The sequence below is a fragment of the Cydia strobilella genome, chromosome Z, assembly GCF_947568885.1.
Source record: "Cydia strobilella chromosome Z, ilCydStro3.1, whole genome shotgun sequence".
NCBI lineage: Eukaryota > Metazoa > Arthropoda > Insecta > Lepidoptera > Tortricidae > Cydia > Cydia strobilella.
This window is the reverse complement of record NC_086068.1, coordinates 23,387,895-23,400,093: the sequence shown is the minus strand read 5'-3', so window position 1 is coordinate 23,400,093 and position 12,199 is coordinate 23,387,895. Positions and strand designations below refer to the sequence as shown.

Below are 12,199 nucleotides of genomic sequence, written 5' to 3'. Positions count from 1 at the left end.
TCAGGCCAAGACTATGACACACAAGGATATGCCGACGACCTTGTAGTCATTGTCAAAGGCCCTTGCCTCCACACTATATCCAACCTAATGCAAGGAGCTCTAAACACAATATTCAAATGGTGTAGAGAAAATGACCTGTCCATTAATCCGAGTAAGACGGTAATAGTACCATTTACAAGAAAACGGAAGCTTGAAAAGCTTACAGAACCAAGACTTAATGGACAAATAATACCGTTCTCAGAAGAGGTCAAGTATCTAGGGGTCACTTTCGACCAAAAGTTAACTTGGAACGCTCACCTGAGGAAAATTATACAAAAAGCGAAAATGGCCATGTGGTCATGCTGTCGAATGGCAGGAGCAAGATGGGGTATAAGACCCAAAATTGCTATGTGGTTATACACAGCGGTAGTGAGGCCCATTATAACCTACGCCTCCGCAGTCTGGTGTAACAAAACCAGCCAAAAGACGGCAATAGATACTCTAAACAGCCTGCAACGCATGGCTTGTTTAACAGTAACAGGCGCCTTCTCCTCGACACCGGGGGCGGCCCTCGATGCACTGCTGGACATTTTACCACTCCACTTGCAGGTGCAAAAGGAGGCCAAGCAGTGCGTCTACAGAATATGCACGCTAAACAGGCCAAAATGGCGCTCTCAAGCACTAACCAAGCTGAAGGCCTGGGTTTTTGCAAATAAAACCCTTAGCATGCCCACTGATGACACGCACACAGAATGTCAATTTATCAAACTGTTCTCAGTAGAAATACCTCCTAGAGACAAATGGACCAACGGCCAAATGTACTTTGAGGAGGGAAGCCATATTTGGTACACAGATGGTTCCAAGAAAGGCAATGATGTAGGATGTGGGATCTATGGTGAAAGACCTAAGCTCAGAGCTAGCGTCAGCATGGGCACACAGGCCTCAATCTTCCAGGCAGAAGTCTTCGCCATCAACAAATGTGCGGAGATCAACCTGGATAAAAACCTAAGACACCAACATATCTACATCAACTCAGACAGCCAGGCTGCTCTGCTGGCACTAGATTCACTTGAGTCAAACTCAAAACTAGTCCAGAACTGTAAAAACAACCTAAATGCACTGGCTAACTCCAACAAAGTCATACTTAGATGGGTACCAGGGCACTCCGACATTAACGGAAATGAAGAAGCGGACGAACTTGCTAGAAAGGGCGCAGACACAACCCTGGTCGGCCCAGAACCGTTCTGTGGAACCACAAAACGGGATGCATATTCTCTGCTCAGCAACTTAGAAAAAACGAGAGCAATCGATTGGTGGAAGTTCGTCAAAGGACAAAAACACTCGAAAGCTCTAATTAAAGGATTCAACAGCAAAGTTGCTAAGGAGCTTCTAGGGCTCAAAAGACACAAAACCTGCGCGGTGACTAGAATACTGACTGGACACTGCAAGTTGAACAAACACATGTTTCAAATAGGAAAGATACAAGATCCGACATGCAGGTTCTGCCAGGAGTCAGAGGAGACTGCAATGCACATTCTCTGTTCCTGTGGACCACTAATGTCAAAAAGAAGTACCTACTTAGGGCGGCACGTACTGCAACCCTATGAGGTACAGAACATTACGGCCCAAAGAATCTGGAATTTTCTGGATTCAACGGGCATTAGTAATGAGCTTTAAAGGGCCGTCACAATAGATCACTGTTTGGTCGACGTGACACTCAAAGGCCCACAACGCCCCAAATAATAATAATAATAACACTGCGGCACTTACGTAAATGACTAGTAAGTCCAATGCGAGAGCGGCAGCCGCGACCGCATAGCGGGCAAGAGAATGTTGTGCCCGGTGATGAAGGTGGGAAATCAGCGCGCTGGTGTCTTAGTTCTCGCCTAGTGTGAAGGAGGTCAAGCCATGCTTCATCGTGTGCAGCTGCTCCCTTGCCCAGGGTTTTCCTCCAGTGGTCGCGGTCATCAGCCTCCCTTTCCCAGTCGGTGGGATCGATCCGGAAGGACAACATATCTCGCTTTGCGCAATCCTTATAAAGCATTGGTCGCCCAACCGGTCGTTTCGCGTGCGCTATTTCGCTCAGGAGAGTCTGACGTGGCAAACGAGAGGGCTCCATCCTGTGCACGTGCCCCAACCACCGTAAACGTCTCTGTTTTAAGACTGCTGTGATACTGGGTAGACGTGCGATGCTAAGTACCCTCTCGTTTGTGACTCGATCCTTCCACGAGATATTTAAAATACGTCGAAGGCAGCGCATATGGAAGCTGTTCAACCTCCGTTCCTGTTTGGCATACGATGTCCAAGTCTCAGCACCGTACAAGAGTATGGACAAAATACATGTCTGATAAACAATCATCTTCGTGTTTATGGTTAGATGTTTATTGTCCCATACTCTTGTACTGAGCTTTCCGAACATCGTGGATGCCTTGCCAATACGAATATTAATCTCTGCTTCCAGCGAGAGATTATTGGTTACGGTTGATCCAAGGTACCAGAACTTTTCAACAACTTCCAAAGGCAAATCATCCAACTGTATTGTTGGGTCTTGATTTATGCCTTGAGCCATTACGACTGTCTTCTTGACATTAATCGACATAGAAAAGAGTTTGCAAGCCGCATTAAATTTGTGTACCATACTCTGAAGCTCCCCCGGTGACGTAGCAACGAAGGCGGCGTCGTCAGCAAATAGCAAACTGTCAACATACAAATCCTCGCGGTATTTTTTGGATTTTAGGAGTGAGATGTTGAACAGTTTACCATCCGGCCTGGTGTGTAGATATATGCCTTGAGTGGTATCCCCGAATTGCGGAGACTAGTATAAAGTAAAAAGTAGCAGCTAAGTAATCAATTTTCGGATTTGTTTCAATATAAACTAGCATCGAGTTATTGTTTTGGCGACTGAATTAACTAATTAAGCGGAAACATGACAGCGGATAAAAAGTTGAAAATGGCCTACTCTAATTGTTCAATGGAGATTGCATATAAAATAAATCAAGGTCATAAAAAAATACTTTGTGCTACACTTTAAGAGCTTTAATCAAAGCTGAAAATTGCATGTATAAATAATAATTTTGGTCTATAGTTTTATTTAGTGGCCAGCTAACTAGACGGAGCCCCGCTTCGCGGGGCTCCTATTTCTGGGCGGTTTGCCCTTCGGGCATTTAAAGCTACCTAACGAACCTAACCTACCTACTGATTTAGTGTAATTTTAGATTCCCATTTTGTAGACAGTTACAAAACATTTGCCAACCGTGGCTAGGAATCGGTAATTCAAATTGAAATAGTTTAGCTTTTGTAAATACGCGCCCCGCACTCCACTTCAAACGAACGCGCTTGTCGCCGTTTTCATTACATTATGGTTTCGAAAACTAAAAAAATAACTCCCCATTACTTTTATATAACACCCATTTTAATATTTAAGCTGCCAGCAAATCAAAGCCCAAATTGCTTTTTTAGATGGAGACCTGTAGTTGCCACTAATATAAAGTTTGTTATCCTTCTGCTAATATTAGTCGCCAAGTCATTATTTATAGTACCTCGCCTATGATTTCAGTAATCTTGTTTATTATTTCTGCTACCTTAAAGTAGCTGCCATTATTTGAATTTTAAAATATCCTTAGTTTAAAAGCTCATTTAATATAAATGATTGCCAAAATATTTAATCGCTGACAAGTTATTATTTTAGTTGCAAATAGTTTGCTGCTCTTTAATTTTTCTGTCGCCGCGAAAATAATAAGCCGTTATTTAATATAAGTTCCGACGAAAATATTAAATGACTACCTGTTAATTATACTCCATGTTTAAGGCAACATAATATTAACATAAAAAACTATGTAAACTTAGTTATGTGGATAAAACTACAGCCAGACGGATGCAAGGCGAAAAAATCAAAGATACGAGTACATAAATATATCTTGAAAATTTGTGTAATAAATTGATAAACTACATGTGTAAAATATACGACATGTATACGTGTGATAAAGATAGGTATAGGTGGTAGTTATATTTTGTGCCTAGTTTACTTTTATTAGTTTCTTAAGAAATAAAACCTTGATTTCGTGGACATTTCTTTATTTCATTGCATGTTTGAGAAAAGCACTATACATACATACATCGGCGTGAAAAGGGGTTGTCGGTCTCATAACTATCCGGCCACACCTACGTTCGGCCGGCAACCCCTTACTTCCCAGCCTCTATAGTAATGTACTATTAACTTATTTCTGTTAATGACTGAATGAATTGTTTGTTATCCTAAAGGATGACTCACGTAAGACCGGGCCGTGACCGGGCCAGAGCTTCCGGCGCTTCGTTTTCTATGGGAAGCATCACGTGATCACCTGTCATGTCACAGAAAAGTAAGCGCCGGAAGCTCCGGCCCGGTCACGGCCCGGTCTAACGTGAGTCATCCTTTATTCGGAGAAATTAGGATGACTAAGTTGGTACTGGAGACGATTATACTCGATAAACAAATTATTTAGACGAGAAATAGTTTTCTTTACGCGATAAAAACGATAATTTGTTTTTAATATCGAGTGATGGCAGTGGAAGTGGGAGACTCCGTGACCGTGACGGCAGCGGCCTCGGTCTCAATGCTCGAGATGTTTTCGGCGCTGCCCACCTCTGCCCTATTAGGAACTGATCATTGTATACTTCCGTTTTTTTACTATTTTTATAAGACTATTCTCGGCTCTATTCCAAAACAATGGTCCTATTATACAGGTTGGCAAAAAAATAAGTGCATACCCGTTGCCAGGGAAGTTTTGAGATTATACTGAGCATTTTATATTATGGGACCAACTACGAAATCGCGAAAAGAAAATTAACCTTCCCATAGAAAAAGGACCAGCCAAAATATATGAAACAGACAATTTTTTTTCATGATTTCGGGGTTAGTCCCATAGTACAAGCTGTTCAGTATAATCTCAAAACCTCCCTGGCAACGGGAATGCACTTCTTTTTTAACTTTTTTTTAATAAACACCTAGGTACTATTTAGTCTAGCTGAGGGCAGCAAGTATAAATAAATAAATATTATAGGATATTTTTTACACAAATTGACTAAGCCCCACGGTAAGTATAAGAATTGGACTCTCGACAAAACTAATCATATTCTTAAATTTTTCACCATTTACGGACGTTGACGATTATGATTGTTTTAAAGATCAATGAATTATGATACTTGAACCCATATCTTATTAGGAAAGATTGTTCGCAGGTCCGCAAACAAACAAGTGTAAGAGCTTAATTGAAGAGCACTAAAAATCAATAAAACAAAATGTTGTTCAATAGTTATTATCAGGAACTCCAGTACGTACATTGTATATAGTCTGGCAAGCCATTTCCGTCAGAAGAATAAGTTCCATGTGCCATAGATTATTCTGATAATTGATATCATAATAACCAAAGAGTTCCACTATCCATCTTTAGGCTCCGTCATCAGATAAGCGCGATGAGTCCTGTTATTTTATTGTCGCCTGCATTATATATATGTAATTGTTATGTGTATATGGACGGGTACTTGCAAAGTTTCAAATCGGTAAGGCTATTTTTACTTATCGATTTGAAACTACTTACAATAATTTATAGCTTACATTATTAGTTTGTTAACAACAAATGTGTACAAGTATATAATTATAGAGAACAGACACATTCCGGACACTTAAATACTTAATCTAACAAGTGTATTCGCCAGGCAGCATGATAACATTAGTTATCAGTTAAATACAGAGATATTATTATATATAAGTACATCATTATATAGGTACTTATTACGTGTTTATCCACGTAAGAAATTCTTTTATAATACCTATAAACTATTTATGTGTAGAATGCACAACCAATTAGGAGTAGATTACTATTAGATATACCCATGGATCCTAGGTATATCTAACAGAACATATGGTAACATTTGTCTAATGTTAAGAATACGAGTTGGACAAAGTTCGTAGGTATAGCCGGTATAGGTACTTTTTCTGATTCTGATATTAATATAATATTTATATAACAAATATGTACACTAAAATAGTTTACATTAAAAATTAAAAAACCAACTTACTTTTTAAGCATGAAAGCTTTGCTAAGCTCCTTGAGCACTGTGGAGACGATAGCTCCAGCCGCCGGCACGGCCAACACCGAGGCGTCCATGCAAGCCGCCAGCGCCGCTGGCGCCAGCACTCCGAGCCTGCTCAATCTGGGCGGATCCTTTGGCATTACTCTAGATTTATATCTATACTAGTTTAATAAAGCTATTCCGAGATTCATGCGCGCGACCGTAACCGCCGAGCGATCCGCTTCGCACGCTGTTTGGAACTCAAGTGACCTCTGCGCGCACGCATGACTCGCGCAGAGCGTTTTAACTACAGTGTTGACGTGATATTAATTTGTTATTATGTTTACAAGCAGTACTTCAGCACACTAGTTTCTTTGGTACAAAGGCATGTAGTGTACGGTCAAGGAATTTAATTTCAGTATCACTTCGTACCTTATCACAGTGACAATAGTATGAGGTCCCTAGCGACTTTCATATTGATTGTAACTGTGACAAGGTACGAAATGGTACTGAAATTAAATTATTTGACTACCTAAACTGCCAGAAAATCAATAATAGTCTTATAATCGGCCGTGTAAATAGAATTGTAGATGGTACTATGGCGCCAAGGTTGTGTGAAAATCCATAGCCGGCGCGTTTTATTAAACTACAACATGATGTTTCGCAGACTATTATCACGAACGTAAAGACAATATTTCCGCGCATGTTTGAGAAAATTACTTTATTGACCAAGCGAAGCGAAGCGTCTCAGTTTCAGCTTGACAAAAATACTTTCGTCCGGCTGTTGTTGTTGTCCCAAGTCGTATTTCTCAACTTTGTGAAATTTTGTTAACAGGTTCGACATTTCCAAATGGTTTTTTTTGTTGATTCAGTATTTGGGTTTTTCTTTAAAACGGCGGACGAGAACATGAGAATCCGAGTTCGTGATGTCTACTGCTTACCTACAGAGAGCCACTAATCAGTATTTATTTAAAACGGCCGACGAGAACATGAGGATCCGAGTTCGTGATGTCTACAGCTTACCTACAGAGCCACTAGTCAGTATTTATATAAAACGGCGGACGAGAACATGAGGATCCGAGTTCGTGATGTCTACAGCTTACCTACAGAGCCACTAGTCAGTATTTATATAAAACGGCGGACGAGAACATGAGGATCTGAGTTCGTGATGTCTACAGCTTACCTACAGAGCCACTAGTCAGTATTTATTTAAAACGGCGGACGAGAACATGAGGATCCGAGTTCGTGATGTCTACAGCTTACTTACAGAGCCACTAGTCAGTATTTATTTAAAACGGCGGACGAGAACACGAGGATCCGAGTTCGTGATGTGTACAGCTTACCTACAGAGCCACTAGTCAGTATATATTTAAAACGGCGGACGAGAACATGAGGACCCGAGTTCGTGATGTCTTCAGCTTACCTACAGAGCCACTAGTCAGTATTTATTTAAAACGGCGGACGAGAACATGAGGATCCGAGTTCGTGATGTCTACAGCTTACCTACAGAGCCACTAGTCAGTATTTATATAAAACGGCGGACGAGAACATGAGGATCCGAGTTCGTGATGTCTACAGCTTACCTACAGAGCCACTAGTTAGTATTTATTTAAAACGGCGGACGAGAACATGAGGACCCGAGTTCGTGATGTCTACAGCTTACCTACAGAGCCACTAGTTAGTATTTATTTAAAACGGCGGACGAGAACATGAGGATCCGAGTTCGTGATGTGTACAGCTTACCTACAGAGCCACTAGTCAGTATTTATTTAAAACGGCGGACGAGAACATGAGGACCCGAGTTCGTGATGTCTACAGCTTACCTACACAGCCACTAGTCAGTATTTATTTAAAACGGCGGACGAGAACATGAGGATCCGAGTTCGTGATATCTACAGCTTATCTACAGAGCTACTAGTCAGTATTTATTTAGTTTTAAACTAGCCTAGAATACAAATTTGTAACTATGCCAATCAAACCATTTTTTTATTTAAAAAAACTCATCAATAATACGATGTCCATAAGTTTAATCATAAGATGTACTTACATTGAATTGAACAAATCGACAAGTGATATCCAAAACTTACTACCTTGTTGCACAAAAAATAATTCAATAAAAAAATAACCTAATTTTGGTACTTGCACTGTTCACTATGACTCATATAACTCATAACTTGTGATAGTAATTAGTGACTTAAGGGCCGATTTAATTTTTTTAATTGCGAGCGCTCGATTTTGTCACTCGAAAATCTGTGAAATACGTCGAATTTATATTTTTAAAATACGAGAAATAGAAATTGGGAATCTGGTGGTATTGACCACTTAGTGCCACTTGTTTTCAATACTATTAGTAGAATTTAAATGCCTAGTATAGTTAACGCTATCTCTACTGAGCTCGTTCACTTACCTGTACTAACAATGGCATTCTGTTAAACAAAAGCCATTATTTCTTTTGAGTGAGCGCGTGGCCTTTGTGCCTGAGCGCGTGGCCATTGTGTGTATGAACCTCAGGCACAAAGGCCACGGGCTCACACAAAAGAAATAATGGCTTTTGTTTAACAGAATGCCTTGTTAATATAGGTAAGTGAACGAGCTCAGTAGAGATAGCGTTAACTATACTCCTAGTAGTGGAGATATATAGTTTGTCAAAAGACTGTCTCATTTCAAACATAGACAGAGAATATCATAGTTACTATCTTTGTCTTACACTAGTACTAGCACCCAAAGGAACCTCATCCGAGTATAGTTTTTTTGAGACAATTTGGTTTGACCAACTATATTAAAGGGAGCCACATGAAAACGAAAGCTCGAAATTCAAAAGATGGCCCCTAGCTATCGGCTATCGGTTATCACCTGACAAAATGTTGTTTTAACGTAAGTTTTGAGGCAGGTGGCAAACCGTGCACAGAGCTTGATCTTGGTCACGGATATGGTTCGGGTTTTCGATAAAAAAAAACTCCTGGAACCTGCAATTCTCTGTTCTCACCATACAAAATGAATACAAGGAGCATTTCCTATTCATGCCGCCGCGCCGCCGCGCTGCCCTCGCCTCTGAAGCCACATATGTACCTATATACGAATACAGCGTCCATGCACACTTCGCAACATTAAATCTTCAGCCACCAGGTAACTTAGTGATTCATGGTGACTCAATGTTCCATGTTGTTTGCCAATTAAGGTTTAAAATTGTTAAACCTTAATTGGCATTTTTATTCACGATAAAGTAAAATAAATTTTATAAATTCTTGGAGGATATATAACCAAACGGAGTAGCCATAGTAGGCGTTCTCCTCTCTCGAAACTATGACCAATGGTCATACACCTTGTATGGACTGACGCTTATCTGACTTGGCAATTTTTACGCGGATTACATCTGAAGAGCAAAAATCGGCAGACTGTTTTGTACAGAAGTTTATAACAGACAAGGCGTCTCCATTTGGTTACATCCTCCAAATATAAATTACATACATAAAACTCGCCAAACTGTGAAGTTTGATGGCGAGAGTAATTATTTTTTTTAACCCTGTATTATATTTAATATCTGGGAAATGCGCGTTTTCCCAGAGATAAAACCTAGCTAGATCGATTTTTCGCCCCCGAAAACCCCCATATAGCAAATTTCATCGATATATATATATATATATATATTTACAAGAATTGCTCGTTTAAAGAATAAGATACATGCCTAACTAAACATGTGGCACCTGACAATTGACAAGATTTCATGTTTTCATCTTCCCTATTATTAAAAAAATAAAATAAAAAAAAAAGGTAAAAGGCTGGTTAAAAAGAAAAATCATTTTATGCAACCCATTTTTTTTTTGCTTTTTTAGGATTCCGTACCCAAAGGGTAAAAACGGGACCCTATTACTAAGACTCCGCTGTCCGTCTGTCCGTCCGTCTGTCCGTCTGTCCGTCTGTCCGTCTGTCTGTCTGTCTGTCACCAGGCTGTATCTCATGAACCGTTATAGCTAGACAGTTGAAATTTTCACAGATGATGTATTTCTGTTGCCGCTATAACAACAAATACTAAAAACAGAATAATATAAATATTTAAATGGGGCTCCCATACAACAAACGTGATTTTTTTGCTGTTTTTTTCCGTAATGGTACGTAACCCTGCGTGCGCGAGTCCGACTCGCACTTGGCCGGTTTTTTTATATAATGTGTCGTTTAAAATAATCATATTGAAAACATGACGTCACTTTCTAAAACTGAAATCCAGAACCACAAATATAATTTAAAAAACAATTGTCCATCAGAATGACATTTGACACTTTATTTATTTATGGTCTGTCCTGCCGCTATCTTGGTGTAGGTACCTACACCGTTTTTTTTTTCATGTTAATAAATAGTAATAATGTGTAATTAATTTTCCACCTCAGCAGCTCGAACAAGGGCACTTTGCTGCTTAAAAACAGTGAGCAAGATCGCATTTTGCTCAGAGTGAGACAAAATGACATTCAAGTGACATTTATATTCGAATATTATTTCAGCGTGCGGGGCCTATACAAGTTCGAAATACTACTAGACAAAATAGTTCAGTATATTAACGCGAACGGTTTATAATAGACCCCTGAAATAAGTCAGAACGCATCCTTCCAAAACACACGCGTATGAATTCGTAATAATTAATTAGTGAAAGAAAAAGATTAATATAAAAACACTATATTTTACGTATTCTATTGTAAAATTTAAATAATGAACTTAAAGAAATACAAAGATTATCAGTATTATCACGGAAAATTAATAATTCGACTTAACAATTTCTACTATAGTTGGCAAATAGCCGCCGTCCGCAATTCGGACCGTATATTACAGTTTTTTTTTTTTCAAAAAAAAATTGGGGATGGAATTGTCAATTAACGTTCGTTATTTCCATATTATTTCGTTTGTTATTGTATTTTATGTCGGTTATTAAGCTTATGAAAACATGAGTGAAAAAGTGATGAAGGAGGATAAAAAAATTCAGGTTGTATTTTTCCTTCCAAATATGTTCGCTGCTGAGGTGAAAAATCTTGTGTACACGAGATCATAGTTATTTACATCTCGTGCGCTTTTGAGCCCCTTGCTACGCTCAAGATTATAGAATATTTCGCTTGCACCGGACTCAAAATAAGCACTCGAAGAAATATCAATCTTTGGTCTCTTGTTGTATAAATAGTTACTAATTGTATATATAGGTATATACATTTAGATCGAAGAAAAATCTAAAACCATAGACAATCCTGTCTTAAATTGGGTTGTGTCTGAAATGGCCTTAATGTATACGCGCCTTAAAAAAAAGTGAAATTGAATGAATGAATGTATAGGTAATAATGACTAATGATAATATTTTAAACAATCGTCGTCATTTATATTGATTTATTAACAAATATTTATGTTTATTTCATACATAAATATTTAATAATTCAATGTAAATTGACATTTAATTTTGATAATACTTGGTCTGAAAATGTGGAAGCTAATATGAGAGCTTTTATCTGAATAATATGGCATATGCTGTCTTTGGTTGTTAGCCGTAGCTCGAAGTACAAATAAAAAAATACTTTCCACCCTAGGGTGGGAATTGTCATTTTCCACCCGGCTATCAGCCTATGAAAGGTGAACTTTCCGAATAGGAGGGATGAAAAATAATTAGGTACATTCTTTAAAGCTACGTATGTGCAAAACAACAATACTACTAACCAAGATACATTTTTCCTTATGAACTCTTATAATGTGACGGCATGCCAGCGTGACGAGAATAAGTAATGGACTCATTACACGCCCGGGCCATGACGCCCAGAAAGGACAGTCGTCACAAACGGCTTGGACTCATCTACTTGCCCAAAGGAAGGTCACTGAACAAGCTTAAGTCACCTACTCACTCATTATACCTAAACCTAACTTTACTTAACTACATTAAGTAACTTAAGATATTAAGACACGACTTAACGTACCTAACCCTTCCTAAATATTTATAGGTACACCAAATATTATTCGAATTAAAGGGTTATTTTAAGATATTAAGAACGTTTACAGTGTCGCAAATTAGATTAGATTAGATGATTTATTTCATGAAAGACAATTACATTATAAGTTTGCATTAATGTCAAAAATATTAGAATTTCGTGAGAATTTCTATCATGATCGTCAAAATAAAAATGAAAATAATAACAATACTAAA

At 38.7% G+C, this 12,199-nt stretch overlaps 1 protein-coding gene across 1 annotated transcript in view; it reads right to left on the bottom strand.

Annotated features, from left to right (window-relative positions):
- The window catches only part of LOC134754316 (tyrosine-protein phosphatase corkscrew-like), a 68,819-nt gene extending 62,518 nt beyond the window's left edge, over positions 1 to 6,301 (bottom strand). Inside the window, exon 1 of the mRNA XM_063690573.1 lies at positions 6,037 to 6,301. Coding sequence (XP_063546643.1) covers positions 6,037 to 6,191 — 155 coding nt within the window. The 5' untranslated portion in view covers positions 6,192 to 6,301. The remainder of the gene's footprint in view (positions 1 to 6,036) is intronic.
- Between the last annotated feature and the right edge of the window lie 5,898 nt (positions 6,302 to 12,199).